The sequence below is a fragment of the Anas platyrhynchos genome, chromosome Z (assembly GCF_047663525.1).
Source record: "Anas platyrhynchos isolate ZD024472 breed Pekin duck chromosome Z, IASCAAS_PekinDuck_T2T, whole genome shotgun sequence".
In the NCBI taxonomy this organism is placed as follows: Eukaryota; Metazoa; Chordata; class Aves; order Anseriformes; family Anatidae; genus Anas; species Anas platyrhynchos.
This window is the reverse complement of record NC_092621.1, coordinates 69,790,656-69,813,215: the sequence shown is the minus strand read 5'-3', so window position 1 is coordinate 69,813,215 and position 22,560 is coordinate 69,790,656. Positions and strand designations below refer to the sequence as shown.

The window sequence follows — 22,560 nt, the reverse complement described above, 5'->3', positions numbered from 1 at the left end:
CTGTTACTGTGGTCGTAATCTTGAATGTTTTTTGGTAATAAATATGTAATTCTGGGTTCGATTAAAAAAAATAAAATCAGATACTCTCAAGGGCCAGCCTTCTTCCAGTTCTTTGTTTCTGGTATTTTTGGAGGGGTGGCATATCCAATAATAAATCATCTTTATTCATTGTTCCATGTTTCCTTTTAGAAGCAGCTATACGAACAGGACAGTTACTGGGTAAAAGCTATATCCAGAATAAATCGTTGTAGGACTGAAGTGCAGGCATTATGTATGGTGCTATAGAGCTTTCACAAGAAAAGGCATGGACCAAGATAGAACATGAAGCATCACTTTAAAAGATTTTTGCTTTTAATGCCCTGTGACAACGTTTAAAAGACCATCCCAAGTCTCACTGACTAGGAATTACGTAGTTTACAAAACATTTTTCACTCTTAGCTTATCATTTGAAGCGCTTTCTGCTTCAGAGTTCAAGCGTATAATTAAATGCATAACTCCTCTATGTTAATATCTTACTGCACTACTAAATGTAGAAAGTAAACTATATTTCATCTTAGTTCCAAAAACTTTGAAGATTATGCTCTTTGAAGGTATCATGTAGAATCAAGTGCTCTATAATTTACAGTTTTAACATCACCATTCATAATTGCATCTGTAGCAACTTCTGTTTTTTTCTTAGAGAAGTCTGGGATCTAGGTGAGGAGAAGGGATTTAAACACTCTAATGTTTTAACTCAGTTCTGATTCCAATTCAGCTGACAGGGCACCTATAGAATTAATATCAACATTGTGAGAGATTTCAAATACCAACCCCTGAGGCAAAACATCAGGGTAATCACCATCTAAATTAAGCCGTCACCTATCTTAGACGGCACTGTCTTGTCTCCCTTGCAGCTCATTAAGGTAAGCAACACATAGAAAGGTATCCATTCTGCAACTTCAGCTGTAGCAAGCTGACAAATATGCCATGATAGAAAAATGCTACCATTTTAATAAAATCAGTAAAGATTAAGATCTAGATACTTAGGCATATGTTGGTCCATACTTACTTCATAAGTTCTGGTGAAACACTTAATAAGATAGCTTTTGTGTGTTTTTTTTTGGTGGCCATACCAGACTTTTGTTATCTAGACAGATGCCATTGAGGTACCTAGCACACACACAGTATAAAGAACAAGTATTTTTTATACAAGGAAATAGGAGATCATCTCCTTTTTCACATTAGTGTAGGAGAGTAATAGATGCACTAAAATGGTGGGTACAAGTTGGACATTTCTTCAACATCAAAATTCTTCAAAGAAGAATTAATGCTTTTCCATTTCTGAAAGTCCATTTGTGTTCCAGTTGCAGTACTCTCCATTACGAAGCTTTTGATTTTGATCACTGGTAGATTGTCAAATGTCAGGTACTTCACTGTGATTCCCCAATCATGCTGGCAATTATTATTTCGGCAATACATCTTGCTTTTTTTCTCAAAACCATCAAACTGCATTGGTTTCTTATGAGGCTTTGTTGTATAACGCTCCTTGAATGCTTCTCCTAGGACAATGTGATGGGAGTCCTGAAACAACACATGTGCCAAAAATGGTTACTTGTAGAAACACCTTTTGTCATACTTCCTGACATTTCCCTTCCCCTCATAAATACCATTTTAGTCGTAAAGGGCTTCTCAATACTTGCAAGTCTCACCTTCCAGCCCCTCTTTGCCTTTTTTTTTTTTTTTTTAATACTTTGTTATATTTTCATTAAATACCAGGTACCAGAAAGGAGCAGGGCTGGGACTATCAAAACCAGAACTCTTACATATCACCAGCATATACACATTTAAATTAGCTTCTCTCAAAACCACGACTGCAGTTATTTGAGCCTTGTGCATAAAACTGAAAGCCAGCTGAACAACAGATGACCTGAGAGACTCCTGCTTCCCACAGTTTTCTGTGAGTTATGATGCAAATAATTTGCAGAGGTAGCAAAAGCCACACTAACAAATTATAGAGGTTGCAGTTATTTACACTTGTTTGTAACATATTATCAAAGTTTGTTTCAAAAAAAAGCAATATGAAAGCATACACAGAACTTCAGGTGGAATCTGAAAACTCTCAGTCCCTTCTGGAAATGCAATTTCTGTTAAATCTATTTAGGCTTGTAAATTGTCAGAAATGAGTTTAGAGGGATTATTTAAAATGTTGGGGGTTATTTGCATGACACTAAGCAAAAAATCTGTTTTCTGAACTCTCAAAAATTTGCACAGGTATTGGTGATAACCCAACACCACAGAAAAAAAAAAGAAAAAAGTAACAGAGTTGCACGTTAGACGCATCTTGTTATTTGGCAAAGAACTTTTTTTTTTTTTTTTGTAAGGCTGAGCTATTTCAAACCCCTATCTATTGACTTCACCAGGGCAGAGGAATAGTGAACTCCCATCAACAGTCCAAAACCAGCTGGACTCCCCTTGCAAAACCCTGCTTTGCCTTGCCTTTCAATACACAAAAGTGGACCATAAACCAAGGTGTGAGCGGATCTCAGTACTTTGTGCCGATAATTTTCACTCAGCAGAAATAGTGAGAGAAATGTCAGCTGCAGGGAGAGGTCCACATGAGAAGCTTACATTAACAGGGAAACTAAATATCCAGCAGTTACACTAAGAACTTACATTATTAAACCTCAGATGGTTTCCTGCAAAAATACAAGGATTTTGTCAGAAGGGAGTTGAGGAATCCTGAACTGATTTCTGTCATATCACATATTTGCACACCTTGTACATCATCAGCTGCCATCATAATATGCTACAGAAGCTGTTACTACCGGTCCTGTGGCTTAGTGATATACCAATATTTTTTGTCTTCCCCAGTTGGCACAAAATAGCTTACTTTCCACACAGAAAACCAATGCTTTTGGTCCAAAAATGCTGACTTCCCTGGAGTTCATGGACACAGATTTCCATATAGAGGCATACCTTTATAATCCTGATGTCATCTGTACTGCAGGCATATGCTTTGCATTTTCCACACAGGAGGTTCTTTTGGCCTTCCACTACTTTAGGTTTTATTTCTTTCCTCCTGGAATCTCGTAACACCCTTTCCTTCATTTGCAGATTATGTATCTTTAAAATTAATAGATAAATACAAATCAAGATCAAAAAAGGCATCACAAAATTCAGAGGAGCACCAATGTCTGAACACAACTCAAGATGGCTAAGCTCTCTTGGTAGGTAACATCTGGGGACCCATTACTTATGAGGAAACAAACCATGCCCTGTTCTAGCCCAGAAAGAACAAGGTACGTATGTCAGATCAGGCAGCCAATGCCAGAATGAGTCTTTGGGATGGGCAGTGTTCATGCCATTGCTCTCCCACCCGAGCACATGGCCCTTTTGGTCATAACACTGTTAAAGTCCTTATAAAATTTAAGTCATGTGAGACTCCCTACAGCAGAAACAGCACTGCTGCTCTGGGCAGTCCCTGGTTTGGAAAGAAGGCTCCAGAAGGGCCTCCAGTGAGGCCTCAGGTGGGAGAAGAAGCTCTGCAATGGCTACAGGGCCTTGGACACCCCTTGTTACAGCTCAGACTATGAAAGCTCACCTGGAAACAGGGCAAACTGTGGCAGAACTGCATACAAAGCATTTTTACTTGCAGTGACTGTGACTGGCTTCCTCCTGCCCTCCCTGGGACACTTGTTACTAAGGTCTAGGAGGATCCCCACCTGTCCATCACAGCTGGCTTAGCCCAACACACATCTTTGCATGTCACCTCAGATCCAAGGGTTCCTGACACTTCTTCCTCTGCCCCTCATAATGTTTTCTGATCTGGAAGTGTGTGGTGCACAGCAGAGTTAATGTAAAACACTGTATGCATGCTGATTGTTCCTATTACACTTGTTTTCTGTCAAATATTGCTTGTGGCAAAGATGAACAGTATTGTAGGCAGTACTGAAAAGGTCACCAGCAGAAGAGCATGCACAAACCCAAACATCATCCTGTTAATATCCTGGTCAATGGTTTCTTGAAATTGATAAACCTGAGGCATTACAGCAAATAACTTAGGAAAACACTTGTAGTGGCCTGCTGTTAAGGAAAAGTGCTTCTGGACATGGATATGGATGGACATATTACCACCAGCTGCACAGCTTAAGTAATCCCATCTGCCCATCCACAGTCCCAAACAGATAAAATATTTTTCTTCTAGTAGACAAAATAGTTTATATTTTATTTTTTAAGCTGAGAAATTAATAAATTCTGCCTCAACTTTTAAGGCTTCTGCAGTTCCAACCCAGATGACATCTTGCTAGCTAGTGGTATACATTATCCCTTCTCTGCTGGTCCAGCCTCTGTCTGAAACCAAGCACACTGCACACTTCCCTCACGTTATCATGTAGTCCTAGACAAAGCTGTGGTAGATGAAGGAAAATACACATTGTACATGTAGATTTTAGTACAAAAATATAACAAACCTTTTTTGCAAATGTTTCTTCATCCCATTTCTGGATCTTTTCAACAGCTTTATTCATCATTTCTTCCTTATAACGGTTGCATTTTTCATTCTCAACCACTTCTGTTTTGCTTGTCACAAGGATGCACTTGCTGCCTGCTGCCCTTCCACGACCTATACAGCAACACTTTCATCCTCATTAGTTACTCTTAACACGATGTGCAAAACTAGCAGCTATGCCATAAAAGAGCATTAAGGACTTTCTGTGTGGCTGCTCATGTTTCCCATACTTGTCTTCAAATTTATATAGCACTGTTTCCTGAACAGCATTCTCTCATCTGTTTCTTCCTTGATCACAAACCAGAACAAATAAGTTGTACCCTTCTAGGCATCCTCATGCCTATCTCCCAGCCTCTGCTGTATTGCCTGCTTCTATGGCCTGCCTCAGTTAAGCTCAGGCATGCTTGACACGCTTCATTTACTGTGCAGCATCTTGCAGCCTTCTTTGGAAAAAAAACAGGGTAGAGCAGAAAAGTTCTTATTATTTTTTTCCTCTGCTAATTGGTGTCTATCAAAATAAACAGATAAATAAATAAAAAAAATCACAAAACAAAACAAAGCAATAATGAGGAACTGGAAATACATTGCTGTCAATAAAAAGCAAGTGCTGTCTCTTCGATCCGTTGGTACCTACTGCTTGTCTCCTCTTTGCTGCTGTGACACATGCAAACATGGATTTCATACCAGTTCAGAAAAACTGCACTTAGAACAAGTGTCCACATTTATTTTTGAGCTCCAATCCCCTCCAAAGTCATGACTTTATGCGGCATAAAAAGTTACGTAGTTTATTTTCTTTGTATCTTCAATGGCATATTATGAACTAACATTACTCTTTCAGCCATAAGCCAAAACAAGGACTATTATTTCTTTATAGCACAAATCTCAAAAATCACAGCACACAAGCTCTGAAAGCAGAGATCTGAGTGCAACAGAGATCACATCTCATCAGATTGTGAACTTAATTACTCAGGTGATATGATAAATTATTGCAGATGAATTCCTGAAAGATGGAGGCAGGTTTAGGACATCTGGGAATGTCAAGTAGAAGCAGTGTGGCTCTTTCTTTCCCTCTAGTGGCCATATAATAAAATCACCTCGGTTCGAGACTGAAGTCTTAGACTTCAAGCAAGCCAAGACAGAAGCTTTTTTTTGCTCTTGAATATTAGAGGTCTGTTATGCAGTGACCTAGTGCTTGGTGAATTATCACTGGGCACAAAGGGAGTATGTGTGTTGGTAATTGGCCACTGAGTAGGGGAAGGTTTTTGGGAGAAAAGGCAAAACGTGAAACTTGATTACAGCAGTCCTTTGTAAATTATCACAATCACTACAATTCGCACTATTTTTGGCTACAGTTTTTGTAACCATACTTTTGTTTGTATATTTGATTATTCACTTGAGGGTTGCTCTTCAATAGCTCAATAGCCATGTGTACCATGGTTAATTCACATGGCAAAAGAAAAGCCACACAACATTAAGGACTCTGTTCTGTGAACAAATTTGTTACATCCAGTCCCATCATTTATCTGACTGTACTCAAAAGGCACAAAGGAACAACAGTAAGCGATGCACATATTGCTATATTATTTCTGAAGTGCCATTTAGTAGCAATTTTAAGTCCATTTCTAGGCCAAAAGAGTAAATAAAGCAAAGTAATAGCTCTGAATTTCCATACCTCTGACTTGGATCATTTTGGTCACGTTACCGGAGTATTCATAGAGCACAACAAGGTTGCACTGGACAATATCAATGCCTTCATCAGCAACAGATGTAGCAATGAGCAGCCTGTTGTCCTTGCTGGTTTTGAACGCATCCAGCACACCCTTCTGGCTTGGGAGGGTCATACCTACCAGTACCAAGAAACTGAGTCAGGAAAAAACACCAAAAGGTTTCTTGAGCAAGCTACCTGTATTTGCTGTTGCTGAAGTGGTACATGGAAATTAGTACATCTTTTTGATATGGAAAAATACTTTAGGTTAGCATACCCCACTAGCTGCACATAATACCCACTGAACAGGAAATATGTTGATGTGTGTTGGTAGAACACCAACAACTAATCTTAAGACGTAGACATCATAACTGATGTGCCACAATAATTGTCATCCTGGGAAACAGTGCCGCACACACAGCACCTAACTGATCTTAGTTAATGAGACCCATGCAGATTACTTATTTTAAGACCAATCTAACTCTTAACTTAAGCCATTTGTACTTCATGTACTGTGATTCTGTGATTCATTTTGGGTGCTGCTTCCACTCCATCATAAAATGTCTTTGTACCACCAAATACAAAATCAGACAGGAGACTGTAAAAGAACAGGGAAAATATCATGAGAAGTAATCACAAGGAAAACAATTTGTGAATTTAATTTCAACTAGCAAAAGAATCCAAAAGGAAAGGGCCACTGATGTTTCTAACTGCTGCTTTAACCAAAGATCCTAGATGGAAAAAGCCGGCATCTACACAGAATTGATTAAAAGTCTTCTAGATACTGAAGAAATCATAGCATAAATGATCTTCTGCTGCTTAGGAACACAGGAGCAGTAAAACAATTTTAGCTCTGTAGCCAGAGCATGTCTGGAAACTGTTATTCCACAGAGCAGACCTGCATACCTGTTGTTTGATCTCTTCTTCCGCGCCCCATCAAAACACCTGGCTTTATGTAGTTAAGAATAGGGTTTTCCTCCATACACTTCTTCAAAGCCTGGAAAGCAAACCAGGGAGTTAGATCGCCATCCAGATGAAATGCCAGTTTGGGACAGCTATGCAGAACCTCCCTGTCCTTGCCCAGGCAATTAATGCTTCTGAGAACAAGAGGCAGAAAAGAAGGTAAAGTCATATTTCAGCAGGGAAATTCTACAAGTAGGTGAGAGAACACAATTACTATTGCAGCCCTGATGCCAGATCTGATCATGTCACAGCTGGTTTCCTCTCTTTTAACCCTCCCAACATAAAAGCTGGCTAAAGTGCAGGCAGCCTTTCACTGCTAAATAGTATGCATTCCTTTATTTTTTTAATGTTCTCCTATAAGCCAGTAGATCACTGAATACTAGAGCTCGGATCCAAAGGAAATGAAGCACTACTTACAAACTGCACTTTTCCACTGCAGTGAAAGTAGCATCTTCAAACTGGCCTTATGTAAGAACGAATTTCAGACAGGCTAAAGTAGGCTTTTGCAAATATCACAGAAAGCTGCCAGGAGATGCTTGGTGTTGTTAGTCTGGACCTTACCTTGCATTTAACTTTTTTTTTTTTTTTTTTTTTATCTGCTTTGTAATTCATCCAGCAAGTCTATATGCAAGGATGAAATGGAGATTGGGACACTCAGCTGATAAGCCTGTTTACAGTAGCCAGAGAATATGACACATTGCAGCAAATGTTTAGGAGCTACTGACGCTAATGATTAGCAGCACACTTACTTTCTTACAAATCATTCTTACAAGAATGAATTTGTAAGAATGAAAGAATGAATTTTGTTTTCTGGGAACAATGTAGTGGAATAGTGAAAAAAGATCATCCAACCTAGATCTTTGATCCCAGGCAAATAAAGAATAGATCAGTGCATCAGGAGGGTCCAGAGAAAATCTGTTCCACAAAGTCTTCCCTTTTCCTTGATCAAGAACACATGCTAGGGCACAGACCTCCTTTGGGCCTACAGGAATCCTCCAGGAAACCTAAGAATACCTCCTGATGTGCACAGTCAGTAAAAGAGCAGAGTTGCTAGTTGATAACACTGCTGTACTGAGGCCAAAAATCTTGTAAAACAACTAGCTAAAACTGACTTTGTACCTAAAGTAAAAAACTGACAGCTTAATGATCAACTACAACCTGTAACAAGCAGAAATGATGAAGAACAACATCCCTTATCTTGTAGCTTTTAGGAAAAATAATAACTTCACCCTGCTTCAGAGCACCACTGCTTAGGATGGTATAGAAAGATAAATATTTGCTTAGGAAGATATGCATATTTTTACATTTCCAGATCAAAATGCAAAGGAAAATAGATGAGGCATTACATTTTATCATTTCCCATTGTAGGAGCTTTAAAAAGAGATGTCTTACGGATACTAAAGCTCTTGTCTTAGCAAAGAGAAGAGTGCGAGTCTGTGGGTTATAGCGGTACGCATCATCCAGGATGCAGACAAGCTCTTCCAGTTTAGGATTCTCATTTGTTTCGTCTTTTGAAAGGGCAATCAGTTCTGGTTCTTTCTCTGGAAGAAAATAGCATTTTATTCAAAAAGAAATAAATCGCTTTCTTTAATGCAGGAAACAGAATTCTCACCTCAACCTACTTTCAAATGCCACTCGTATTCTCTTTAGCTTCTATTTTTACTTGTATTCTTTCAGATGCAAAGAAAAAAAGCTATTGATTAAATGCAACAAAACCCTCAGAAAACAATTTTTGAATCTCATTTCAGAATACATTTTGTAGCAAACTACAGGATCAGTTCTAATCAGAACAAACTTGGTTCTTGCAGAGTAACACCATTTCTTCAGAAACAACTGGCACTAGAGGGCAGACACCCCAGTGATGTAAAACTGCAGTCAGCACTGCAACACACCATGTCACAGCCAGGTTTACAGCACACTGTTGTGAACCCAGAAGCTAGACAACTGCTCAGCCTCCAAATTTCAGTAAAAGAGGTGTAGAGGTCTGCCTGCTGTTTGCCAGGAGCTCATGGTTTGTCCAGGAGCACTGGGCAGGGGGAGGCTAGGCAGTGCTGTGATCAGTGTATGTCGCCTTATCTAAAGCTGCCAGCACCCATCTGTCCATCTGCTTGTGAAGCATCCCTCAAAGGACACCACGGCCTTATCTCAAAGGCTGGCACTTAAGAACCTACTCCAGCATTTACTTAAAACATCCATTGCTTCCTTAGCACCTGTGGTAGAGATTGTAGTCCCAGAAAGTCGGGACCCAACTACACTAGTACTACCTTTGTGTCCACAGGAATTGTACAAAGTACACAGGAAAAGTACAAAACTTCTAGGGGAAAAAAAAAAAAAAAGAATTACAGCTATTCTGAAAAAACAACTTGAATCACCCTACCAGAAGCCCTTTTCCTCCCTGCAGTTGTCAGAGGTAACTGTGTGAAATACCTTGAAATTTGGCCGTCAGGTGCTGCTCTAATTCTGTGTATGGTCCATTCTTGACATTTGTGAAAAACTCGGTCAGGTAGGATAAAGCATCTATGATGCGGGCATCTTCACTGATGATGAGGGCATCATTGTATTTCTGACCACAGAAAGAGACACACACACTGAAGCTTCACTTTCCATGGGACAGAGGATGAATGCAAATGTTATTTAGGTAGATTACGTATTACAGAATTGTGTTGTTCTTCCATTTGCACGGCAACACAAACATTACAAAGGCTCCTCTGTATTATACCACTACGCTTAGTGAGTACCTTAAGACAGTGTTCCTAGAGGATGCATGCTTTAGCCTGTTTCAAATAAGATTATTAGGTTAAAAACCTGCTCCTTGATGGACATACCATTATCAGGAGGAACAGGAGGGCAGTATCTCTGTATGGAAGAACAGAAGATATACACTTACCCGCAGGTGTTCAGTGCAAATGAAAAGGGCTCTACATATCCTGCTCTCCTCCTCTTTGTCTTCTAGTTGCAGCAGTCTGCATTTCCTCTGAGTGACAACTATCCAGTGTTCATAGTTCTGTGTTCCGAAATCTTTCTTGCTGTTTTGGGAGAGAGTATCTAGAAAAAGGGAGGAAGCAAACATTCATTCGCCTTGTTCATCATCACAAATAACCAGAACAGTTGGCAAGAAGACAATGCACTTTCAATGAATTTAGGTCTAAAAAGCCTAAACAGAAAAGCACTGTAAGATACAATCACTGAACTGCGGAGACTGGAAGCACTTCTGGTGATCTTTAGGCCAAATCCCTGCTCAAAGCAGGGTCACTTAGAGCAGATTTCTCAGGACCACGTCCAAATCAATTTTGAGTATTTCCAAGGATGGCGATGTCACAGCTTCTTTGGGCAACCTGTTCCAGTGCTTGACCACCTTCACAGCCAAGAAGTTCTTCCTGATGCTAGAGGGGGTTTCCTGGGTTTCTGTTTGTGCCCACTTCCTCTTGTTCTGTCTCTAGGAACCATCTGAGAAGAGCCTGGAACTGTCTTCTTTATTCTGTGCGTTTCAAGTTATACCCAGAGATTAGGCTAGAATTAACCTGGTACAATTCAGTTGAGGATCTTTGTAGATACAAACATTTGTAAGGCTTTTACCAATAAAGTTGGAGTTCTCTTTTCCTGTAAGAATCCCACAGTATTCAAGACACTGTAAATGCATTGCTCCTTGGATTACCAGCTACTCAATAGTTCAGTAATCATCTGTTATATAGTCCATGGTACTTAAAGGTCTATTACCCAAAGGGCTGTTCTGGAGGCAGAACTAGCTAGTATCTCTTTGTTTTATTCATACTCTGAGAGCTTCATAAATATCAGTACTCTGAGGGTCCACAGAAGGGAAGGCAATGACATTTTATGCAAGAGGAACTGTGACAGGGAGATAAGCTTCAGAAATGCTAACTTAATTTACTGTACAGCTTGGAAAGTTTGTTGTGCAATTTGAAAACAAAAATTATTCTTTGTTTTTTTATTGCCTTGTTTTGCTTTCTAATCCTCCCTTCCAGCCATGGAGTACAGTTCATTCTCCAATATTTGGAAAGTGGGGGAAAAGTAATTAGGAAAATACGGAAACAAGGAAGACAGGCTCAAGGCACCCTATTCAGTTTGCAAAGGCCAGTCTAAGTGCAGACAAAATCCTTTAATTCAGAGACGGACTCAATAGACCAAGGTAGATCCTGAGCATAACTCTTCAGGGGTGTCCACTTGGCACTGTAGCTCTCAAACTGTATATAAGACCATTTACTGGACACCACTTGGGAACCCTGCAAAAGCAGACAGGATCAATGTCATTTCTGCAGGGCTGCACAGTTCAGTCTCCTGACAATGCCACCCATTGTTTCTTCTCACAACTGTGCATCTGCTTCTCTGCAAACCTGCACATCTCTGGCAGCTCATGAAGCTGGGATCCTGCAGACAAATGTCTCCTTTCTTTGGCAGCTGTATCCTCTCTCTGATGGTGTTTCTGTTCCACAGATCCTCTTCTGCAAAATTATCTTAAATGCTTTCATCAGGAAATAACAGAGGCTTGGTAAACAAAGGAAATGGGGGAAAATGCAGCCAAAAGTATGAGAACAAAAGGCTGACCAGAAAAGGTGGTCAGGGTACCCCTACCAAGAACTCTGTGTGCAACTCAGAGAGACCAGAGATACTGTGTGAAGAAGTCTCAGTGCAGCAGAAGAGAGAGAAAACTTTCATGAAGAGGAAGAGCTTAGAGCAATCAGCGTACCACAGAGGCTGAGCCCCTTCTCACTTTCATTGATGGAGACAGCTAGGAATGAATCATCTGGAGAAATGCTTGAGTGAGAACTTCCAACTATCTCTCATCAACGAAATCCAGCTCACCACATTTTGAAAGCAAGCCTTTTGGTAGCTTTGTTTCCAATTCAAGCTGATGTGACAGTGTCAAAAACACACCATTCTTAGCTTCTAGAAACACAGGTTGAAATCCAAGCAAAAATATTCAAGGTTACAAAATTAATCACAAGTAACAGGACAGTATGTGACTCTTCTACCTGTGATCTCTCATGTAGGTAATACTGGTTAGAGACAAGTAAAAAGGAAGGAGGAGAAAGTCAGAGGAAGATAAGTGACTGTTGTAGCAGCCATGAGGATTCACACTAATGTAATCGATGACAGAATCCCAGTTATAGGCATGTTATAGTGCCTTACCCACTGAGTAAATTGTCCTCATCAGTGCCTCTGTCTCGGACATCAAATTTGAGATAATGGCTGCAAAGGGATTGTGAATTCGCCTCTTAACCAATCTGACATCTAAAGACAAAAAGCAGAAGTGAGTGGTCAGTGGCTTCAGTAAGTCAAACGTTTTCCTGGGCAGCACAGAACAAATCCTCATCTGGAAGAACACTACATACAATGCTCTGCGCTATCATAATGATGTTTATTGTTAGTAAGCATTATGTTTGCACAGAAACAGTTCCCAGTCTTCACTGGCAGAACTGAACTGACTTTTCTGCCTTGCTAAATGAATACCAGACACTGCAAAGAGAAAATTTGTTTTTTCCTGCCATTTTCAGTACCATCCCCTTCTGGAATGATGTTATGACCACATGGCTCTTCATGGGAAGAGCCAGGAGAAATTTAAGTATTTCCTAGGAGGGACAAAAAAAAAAAAAAAAAAAAAGACACAACATCATCCACCTCATTTCTCTACCTTTCATCTCTCAACACATTAATCTCACCAAAGTGGTGGCATGACTGCGTTGACCCTGAGGTTGTCTGATGGGAGCTCTGTTTGCAGTATGTGACACAGCAACATCATCTAATACAGACAACTTGCAGCTGATGAAGCTAAGTCTACATGGCATGGTCTGCTTTTTCTGCAGGTTCAGGGGTGCTTGTGCTGGCTCTTGTGGTGCTGGCTACATTGTTTTTTGCCTGGTCACATGAATGAGCCCTAAAACTGGATGCAATCTGTGCCCAAACTGGCATTGTCTTACTGCAGGGCAATGCTTAAGTGCATGCTCAGACCTCTTTCAAGCTATCAGGAAGCAAAGCTCCAGCTGACTTATAAGCTCTTAACTTCACCTGACAAAAGTGGGTCACATAGCTGAGTTATTGGTGGTGCTCTGCATCTCAGAGGAAAACGAAAAGGAAACATTTACCTATTTCTGGCTTGTTCATGAACCTTTGCAGTTCTTGTATGTTCTCTCTGACAGTGGATATGGCCTGTATGTCAAGGTAGGAGCAGAGACTACAGATGTGCTCTATTGTTTCCTCAATGTTCTTGGCATTACCAACTCCAACAGAAGCAGTCAAACCTAAAATCTGAACACACACACACACACACACACACACATGAATAGCAGTCTTGGTCCTTTGTCACAAGCAAAAAAAGACTGGAGGTGCAGTTACCAACCAACAAATGGTCACTGTCTTCAAAAACAAGGAAACAAAGCAAGCAGCTGAAGTGCCTGAAGTCCTAAGTGCCAGGACTTATTCTTGAGAGTCAGACCTTGACCCCATTCATGCCTTCTCCATGTTGATCAAGCCTTCTGTATTTAAACTGCAAATAAATTATCCAGCTAATTTAATCCATCAACAGCTGCATTTGCCTATGCTCATCACACACAGAAACAGCAAATCCACACCCAGAGCTGTCCTCCACACCCACTCCGAGGAAGTGTCTTTGCAGCAGTTTCTTGACAGCCGAAGGGAAGACGCAACTGGGGAAAATAGTCTGGAGGTAGCTGAAGAAAGAGAGGAGTTGCGGGTGCTAGCATTTTCATTTGCAGCCATTGATAAGTGGGAGTTTGAACTAGACTAACACAGAAGGCAAAACTTCAAGCTTTGCTGACCACACTGCAATATGTTTCTCATTAAAGTTTCCACCACTGCCAGGCTGAGCCTTACCTGTGGCAGCTGACTTGCAGAGTTAAATTTCTGCTCCAGATACCTGGTCATTAACACATTGTAAGGGTGGTTGCCTGTAGTGTTGTGGCACTCATCGAATATCATCAGAGTGAAAATGGAGAGCGAGGTAAGGGTCCCATCCTCGAAGCTATTCACCAGGATCTGGGGTGTCACTACGATGATGTCACTATCCTCTATAACTTTTTCTACAGAGACATTTGAAAAATTTTCACCACTAATTCCTTGAACAGAGTATCTAAGAAGAAATAAAAGATAATGTATGAAAAGAGGATGTTCTGCAAAGAAAAAACAAACAAACAAACAGCTAGAAAGGTTAATTTTCAGCAAGCCCTAGAGGGAAGTAACTAAATTAAAAATGTTGGAACCTATAGTCTGACCTGCAGGAACTGAGAAAAACAAGTGCTGAGAGTAAACAGCTGGATTTTCATCTCCCATTAACTGAAATATATTAGATTTGAGGGGTGGTGACTTTGTCCTTTTAAGCTTCACCTGTCAGTTCACAGTCAAGCTGTATTTGCAGAACCTGCCCTTCACCTGTTTTCTGTGTACAGCTGGTAGCACATGACTGTTTTCTGTCCAGCAGCCTCCTTTTCCCATAGCTATAGGAATTCCTATATATTTGTTCAAAATCAGAAACTGCAGGGTATCAATACTCCCCTAGGAAATTTTCAGTTCCATCTGAAAGGTTAATTGCCATCTGAAGAAAGGTTGAAAGGTTGAACAAGTTAGGATCCTTTCTTTTGGAAAAGAAGGAGATGCTGCTAATTGAGAACAAGAGGAATCCCAACTCTGGTGCTTTCACGTGGCTTGTCCTTGGGAGCAGAGCTGCAAGGAGCCTCCAGGGAAAAGACACTTCAGCCCTTCTCCAGAGGCAAGCACTTTTGTGCTTTGGCCATTGCCACAGATGCAGTACAGCCAGTGTGAACTCACCAGAGCAGAGGCACCACACTCTTTTCACAGCACTTAGCATGTTTACTTGTCATTCTTACCACAAACCATCTCACATTAGTGAGAAACATTCCTGTCAGCAGTTAAGCCATTACATTTTGCCTGAGCTGCAGCTGATTGAGAGTATAGCTTATCTTCTGTGGAGGCAGAATTACACTTACCCTTGTCTTTCAAAATGATGCTTGAAGACATTTTTCTGCTGTTCATACACTGGGACTTTAGTTGCAAGAAAGACAACTTTCGCCTTTCGTCCTGCAGGCATGTTTTGGAAATGGTGTTCGCAAATCAGAATTGAGACGAAAGTTTTTCCAGATCCTTTAAATGAAGAACATGATGGGTAAGGCACTAGAGTGAAAGGTCATGCTTGTAAGCAGGGGCCTGTCCCCTGTGCTTGTCATCTGACCTTGAGCAACAGGGAGCTGGCAAAGGGACTGTAATACTGCCAGATGCTCTTGGTGCAGGACCAGGGCCTGCACATCTCTGTTGAAGGTCCCAGACAAGTTACACAGCTCTGTTCTACAATGCACAAAGCTGAGTTCATAATATGGCATCTCCACATACCCCAGAAATGATTTCATAGAAAATAATGGAGTACAGAGGGCATGGGTGGCAGCAGCATCTGCTTCATGAAAGAACATGCGTATTCTCTAACATATTTTGTTGTTAGTAACGGACAATTTCTGATTTTTTTACATTCACTTATTCTGGTTCACCTCTACTTTTTTCCAGTGTTGTGCAGAGGAGCAAGGAGAGTGCTATGCTGCCCTTTGGAGGCTGTCTTTTCAGCTGGGTGGTCATCCCTTTCTCTCCTGCAGTCTCAGTCTGCAGACACCAGGTGAAAAGCTGTCTGCAGTGTTATTCGTTCTGTTTGAAGTCACTGAGTGTATTTCTGTTCCTGGTGTGTGCTACCACATGAGGCCAGGCCATGGCACAGGTACCAGTGTTTTCAGCCTCAGTCCTTCCCGTTGTAGTCTTGCTCCTCTCACGTTTCTTTCTTCCACACTAGCATTCAGGCTCACTGTGTGGAGCACCTGAGCTCTTCTTCGCTCTGCTGCTACTACCCCACCTGCTTCTGCAGCACCTGGCTAGCAGCAGAGAAAACACGGTGGGGAGAAAGAGATGAGTGATCTCTCTTTTGCTGCTGATCTTCAATATCAATTCAGTACTGAGCTACTGCAAAAGTTCCCTGTGGTGGTCTGGTGCTGCAGGCAGCAAAGCACAGAGGACAGAAGAGTCTGATGGGAACTCATTCTGTTTTTCCTAAGGGTTGCAAGGCAAATTACTCAAAGACTCTACTCTTACAGGGATGTCTGCTTTTAAATAAACAGCTGGAAAAGTCTGACTCAGTCTTTACCCTCCTCTATCCTTCACAGCACTCTCTTCCAAAATACTTGCATTTTCTTACCAGTAGGGGCACATATTAAGGCATTTTTCCCATTGATAGCAGGCTGTGCAAGTTCAATCTGGTAGCTCCGAGCCTTCTTTGTTTCATAGACAGGTGGAGGTTTGCCAATTCCTTCTAGGAAAGATTGTAAAAACATGGATTAAGCATCATTTGTCAAAGAGTGTTTCAACAGAAATGGATAAAATGTATTGTCCCCCACACGCTTACTATCCAAAATGATAGAACCAGTGTCCTTGCAGTCTACACAGGGCATTCTCTGATGGAAAATGCTTTTTACAGGACACATGCATCAGACAAGAATTGTATGTAATTTTGATGGTAGGCTTTTGTTACCAGATTGTTAGCAGATTGTGCTTCCAAAAGTGAAGTCATTCCAGCATCTTGGAAGACAACTCTCACCTTGACTGGACATCTTTAACTCAGAAATAAAACATATGGACATATTTTTCCCAAAAATATGTGTACTGAGTTCAACTTGTATTCCTTTAGCCTTCTGCTTCAAAGACTTTTAAATAACAGTCTTACCAGAGGGCTTTTATTACAAAACAGTATGTAGAATCCACAGGTGGGACAAAATTTCACATATGAAATATGTCAGCAACTGTACAGATCCTTCACAGCCACTTTCAGCTACAGAAACTGGCTGACATCAGGTCTTGTGTGCGTTAGTTGTATCAGAGAAGAGATATAACAACAGCCTGATGTTGGAAACTTCTTTGATAATGTGCTGATGGAACAACTCTGCATTGGAAATATGGTAAATGGAGGGCAACCTCTAACACGTGTAATGTCCAACATGCAATACTTTAAACACTGAAAGAGGAGATAGCAAAATCAAGTCATTGATTTGTACTACATCTTCAGTGCTGTCCTTTGTGGCAAATCACATCCACATCCTCCAGGGGTCTAAAGGAATGAAGAATCCCCACTGTAAACTGTTCATGTTGCTAAGTCTTACCTGCAGCTGAACCAAGATTTTCACTGAGATTATCATCAGGTTCTGCTTCTTCAGAATATGTCATACTGGCTTCAAGGCAGTCCTCAGAGGCATCTGTCATTTCACTGTCAACATCTTTGGCATTATCTGTACAATGACAAAAGAAAAAAGTCATGTTAACTACCCTTTTGATTTTAAAATGGTGTATTTGCTGGGATGGAAAGGTGAATGAGATGGTTACTAGCATGGAAAAGCTACACTAAATGATGCTGCATCCAGGCTCCCTGTTACATAAAATGCGTTGCATTCAGTGTTGGTCTTAGGAAATCCACAAACTCAATGAAGATTTAAGTACCCCTTAAAAAGTAAGGGAGAGAATAGACGTGGAGACAAGATTACTGATCTAATGTGGACATTAACCACAATGAAACACATGTAGGAGTCCAAAGAAGCTTTGTAAATTCAAGACTTTGTTCTCCCTTTACCCCTATTTTTTGGAAGGACCTAGAAACTGTAGGACTATCTATATACTTTATTCGTATCTATCTATATAAAAGTATCTATATAGTATCTATATATATCTATATAGATCTATATATATCTCTATATCTCTCTATATATATGTATATATATAGAGATACATACATATATATATATATATAAAGTATATATAGTATCTACATATAAAGTATCTATATACTTTATTTATATCTATATACTTTATCTTACATGATGATATAAAGACACTAAAATTTTCTTTGGCCCTGTAATTATTTACCTTTTCAAACAAATTTAAGTAGGCTTTGTACAGAGTCTCACTGTGAACAGAACACAACAAGGCAAAGCACTGTTTTTGGAGAGGGGGAAAGAGCACAAATGTGCCAATGTGCCCTAATCCAGCTCCTGAAGGCACATGTTACCCAGGATTAAATTCTACTTGTAACCCTCCTTAACTGCTAGCATTAAAGCACTTCCAGCATGTACGATGTCACTTCAGTCTGCAGTGAGCTCACTGGCTTTAAACTAGATGTAAGCAGATGCTGCCCCAGAACAGTCAGACCTTTTACTTTTAAAATATAGTTATTATCCGTATCATATATATAGCCATCAGCTATGTAAAATAGTATCTATATATTTGAAAGTATTATTCTTATATATTTTATATAGAATCTGTTCATAATTTGATTAACCATATCAAACTAAATCCCCAGATAAGAAATAACACACACACACATTTGACTACTGCAATAATATTTCTTATTCTGAATATTTTTATGTAAAAAGCCACTTAAGTGTGGCTTGTCTAACAAATAAAACAATCACTTATGGTTTGGGAAAAAGCAAATACAGATATAAAGAAATAGAAACCAATTTATCAAAAGCCAATTGGCTTAATGTTTTAGTAGTGAAATACATATATTTAATTTTATATAAGAGATATTTTAATTTTTAAGAAAGAATATTGCTGTTTTTCTTTTTTGTTTCATTTTTAGCATTAAGGAGAAATGCAGTCTGATGGTATCCTTTCAAATTGGTCTTACTCTCCTGAAGAAAAAACAAAACAAACAAAAAAAGCGAACAAACAAACAAAAAAACCTGTCTTGGTACAAGAAGAGAAAGAGAACATCATAAAAACAATTTGAAGTTTACCTTCTCTTATATCCCACAGTTCACTTGCACGGTAATATCCTGTGGTATCTAGTGCCAGCTGAAGGCTTTTTGGCCAGTGCTCCTTATCCGACCGACAGAGACATTCAATGAGTTTAGTTATGCCTGCTGCTTTGCTTCTGTTTTCACTAATCTGCATGTACAACAAATAGAAGTTGCTGTTGCCTGAGAGTAATCAAAAGCAATTCTCTGACATTTTGATTGATTTATATTGTTTGATGTTCAGTTGAAAATTACATTTCCCTCCCACAGAAGAAAAAAAAAAAGTCTCCAAAAAATGTGGTCATTTACCTACTACTGCTGCAATTCCGCCTGCCTAGGTGTATACTAAGATTAGCTGGACTACATCAACAGACAGGCTATTTGCTTAAATATTTAGAACACCATAAAGCAAACCGTGTGGCAGGCCTGATATTTAGTCAGAGGTAATCTTCCTAAATGTTATCTCCGTAAAGAAAAAACTCTTTTAAGATAAAATAGCTGCAAACAAACCTCCTCAGGAGTCACAAGGAGCAAGAACACCTTACAGGCTCCTTCACCTAGCATCAATAATTTATTATTACCATTCACTCATTAACTACCACAGGTTAGTGTTAATTGTTATCAGCCATCAGTCAGTAATGACACTGAGGTGGAGCTGGATAACAGTAAAATTGCTTCACATCTAGAAGTGTTAAAAACATCTGTGACACTGCATTTAGCTAATGACTTTGGACCAGAAGGTTTATTTTACTCAGTGGGCATCTCTTTGGGTGCTGACAAAACTCAAAATGCCATACAAAGTTTCTAGGGTTTTCCACAGTCCAGATAATAGTCTATCTGAAACCCCATTACAAGTAAGAATCAGTTTAGCTGATATCTAATTGCCATTTTGCCTACATCCACCTCTATTTCTAGGAGGCTTAATGCAGCATGAATGCTCCAAAAAGGGGACTACTGCAAGGCATAGCAAGACACCCATTTGACCACAACATGGCACCTTCCAGAAGCCCTGAGGTTTCTTCTCTGGAGCATCGACTCTGCAAACATATGTGGCTGAGCACAGACAATGCCGAACATTTGTACAACAGCAACACCAGGCAAATACAGGGATTTTGTCATTAACCAAACCTGCTGAATCTCTTCACACTCCCTGTCTATCAGGCATGTGCTTATATAGGGAATGAGCGCTACTGGGTCGACTTCTAACATTGTTGCCTCTATCCGCTTCAACAGCTGTCTGTGTAACTCCAGTTTTTCCAGTTTGCTGAAGTCCCAGTTCTCAATTGCTTCTGCCAGTCCTGTGTAACCTTCAGGAAAAAAAGGGTCAAAGAGTTACTATTAATTCAACTTCTGGCTAGAATACCCATGTATGAGCTGCAATACACTTTCTTAGCCACTCTGGAGAAACTAAATTGTTTTGGCTTGTGACTGACAGAAGTCTAGGCGAACAACAATTTTTATGGATTCAGTGACTATTTACATTACCACACCTTCATGTAAGTCCTGGTTTTGGCTGGAACAGATTTACTTTTCTTCCTACTGGCTGGTATGGTGCTGTGTGTTGGAGTGAGGATGAGAAAAATTTGATAACACATGGATATTTCAGCTGTTGCAGAGCAGTGCTTGCACAGAGCCAAGGACCTTTCAACTTCTGGTGCTGCCCCACCAGCGAGGAGGCTGAGTGTGCACCAGGAGCTGGGAGGGGACACAGCCAAGACAGCTGGCCCAAATGGACCACACGGATGTGCCATGCCATGGGGTGTCATGGTCAGCAGTAAAACTGGGGGAGTTGGCTCAGGGCACTGCCTCTATTTGGGATCTGTCTGGGCATCAGCCAGTGGGTGGTAAGCAATTGCATTGTGCATCACTTGCTTTGTATATTCTATTGTTATTGTTATTGTTTTCCCTTCATTTTCTGTCCTATTAAACTATTTTTACTCAACCCATGATTTTTTTCACCCTGTTTTGATTCTCTTCCCCCATCCCAGTGGGAGTTAGTGGGAGAATTAGCAAATGGCTGTGTGGTGCTTAGCTGCCTCCCGGGTTAAACCACAATATGTGGTTTAGAAAAGACTTTTGCTAAAAGAGCAGTAATACTTGCAAGGAGGACAAAAATGCCATAAAAGGTCACTGAGTATGTTCCCTAAGTGGCCGTTACAACCCACTTCCTTTGGTCCATACAATCCTCGGATCCACTCAGTCTTTGTAAATACTCCTACATAATTTGTCCAGAGCACAGACACTACTCTGCATCACGAGAGCCTTTGGACCCCTTTGATTTTATTCACCATCTACGTTTTATTCCTGTCCTTGGCTCCACCCTCATTTAGTATTTCCTACCGTAATGCATTCACTTCAGAACCCTGACTGAGAACTAGTCAGAGGACTTCTGCCTAGTTAGTCAGCAAACAGCTGAAAACAATGTAATGGGACAGAAAAACAGCAGGGAATACCACATAGACGACTTGCATGATTTGTCTTGGTTCAGAAGAGAAAGAAAGCAGGACGTTACCCCAGAGGGACAGTGGGAGCACAGAACAATTTCCACAGCTTTTTCTTGTCTTTTGGAGGAGCAGAAGAGCAGTGTGGGTACTTACCACCATGGTGTCTTTAACCTGGTTGTCACCTATCTCTTCATTTGCCAAGGACAAGAGTAATGCTCATTTCTAGTTTAAGGCCAAAGAGCTCTGTTAACTGTTGCAACCCAAAATGAAAATGAGTAAATAGCACTTGGGGATAGCACTTGGGGTCGGTAGGCAGATGTTTGCAGTGTTTCTGCTGGACATACACCAAACCAAATGCTATGAAAACGTTTAAAGGGGGCCTTTGTTTGGAATCCAGGGATCAGCAATATAACACCATGGGAAAAAGTTGCCCTAGAACGAATATTTGCTTCACAGGGAGGGCAGGACAACATCCAAGCGGTAAGAAAGCCAGCAACAACTGCTCCCTGAGGTACCGCAGCCATCGATACAGTAAGTGAAAGCAGAAGTGGCTTTTCTCATGAGACCTGTGGAGATGAGGTCTCTGACAAATCCCCAGCAGCAACCTGTGCCAGAACCCACTCCTGGAGAGCGGAGATGCCAAACCCTGACCACTTTACGCTTCCACCATCTTTTTTTTCTGCCACCTGCGGGGACCTCACACACCCTGCAGCCACAGCTCCCCGGGGGGGCTCCCCGTGTCCCGAGGGGGGGTGGTGGTGCCCTGTCGGGGGTCCTCCTTCCCTCACACCCACCTGCGGCCAGCATCGCGTCCAGCATCCCTCGGAACCACCCCCGGGCCTCCAGCTGCAGCACGGCGTCCAGGAAGAGCGCGGCGGCGCCGCTCACCCCCCTCTCCTCCTCCTTGCGGATCCTCTCCCGCAGCTCTGCCGCAGAGAAGCGCTCCCGTCAGGGCTGCAACCCGACGGGGGGGGGTGGGGGAATCGGGGACACCCCCAGGGGCCCTGGGGAGGGTGTGGGGAGGGGGCGGCTCACCGTCGGGCAGCCAGTCCGTCATGTTGCCCAGCACGTAGACCGGGTTGAGGCTCCGCTCGATGTAGCGGCGGTAGCACTGCAGGCTCCGCTTCTCCTCCGCCGTCATGGCTGGGCTCT

General features: G+C 41.1%; 1 protein-coding gene across 1 annotated transcript; it reads right to left on the bottom strand.

Moving 5' to 3' along the window:
• Nucleotides 1-964: 964 nt before the first annotated feature.
• Nucleotides 965-22,560, bottom strand: RIGI (RNA sensor RIG-I). Its single transcript, NM_001310380.1, is given in 19 exon segments — nucleotides 965-1,245; nucleotides 1,248-1,560; nucleotides 2,956-3,102; nucleotides 4,449-4,600; nucleotides 6,159-6,329; nucleotides 7,098-7,188; nucleotides 8,547-8,695; nucleotides 9,582-9,717; nucleotides 10,042-10,199; nucleotides 12,303-12,404; nucleotides 13,256-13,418; nucleotides 14,004-14,259; nucleotides 15,134-15,287; nucleotides 16,378-16,491; nucleotides 17,336-17,461; nucleotides 18,965-19,115; nucleotides 20,093-20,271; nucleotides 22,203-22,334; nucleotides 22,444-22,560. Coding segments are annotated over 18 exon segments (2,800 nt in total). The 5' UTR covers nucleotides 22,550-22,560; the 3' UTR covers nucleotides 965-1,245.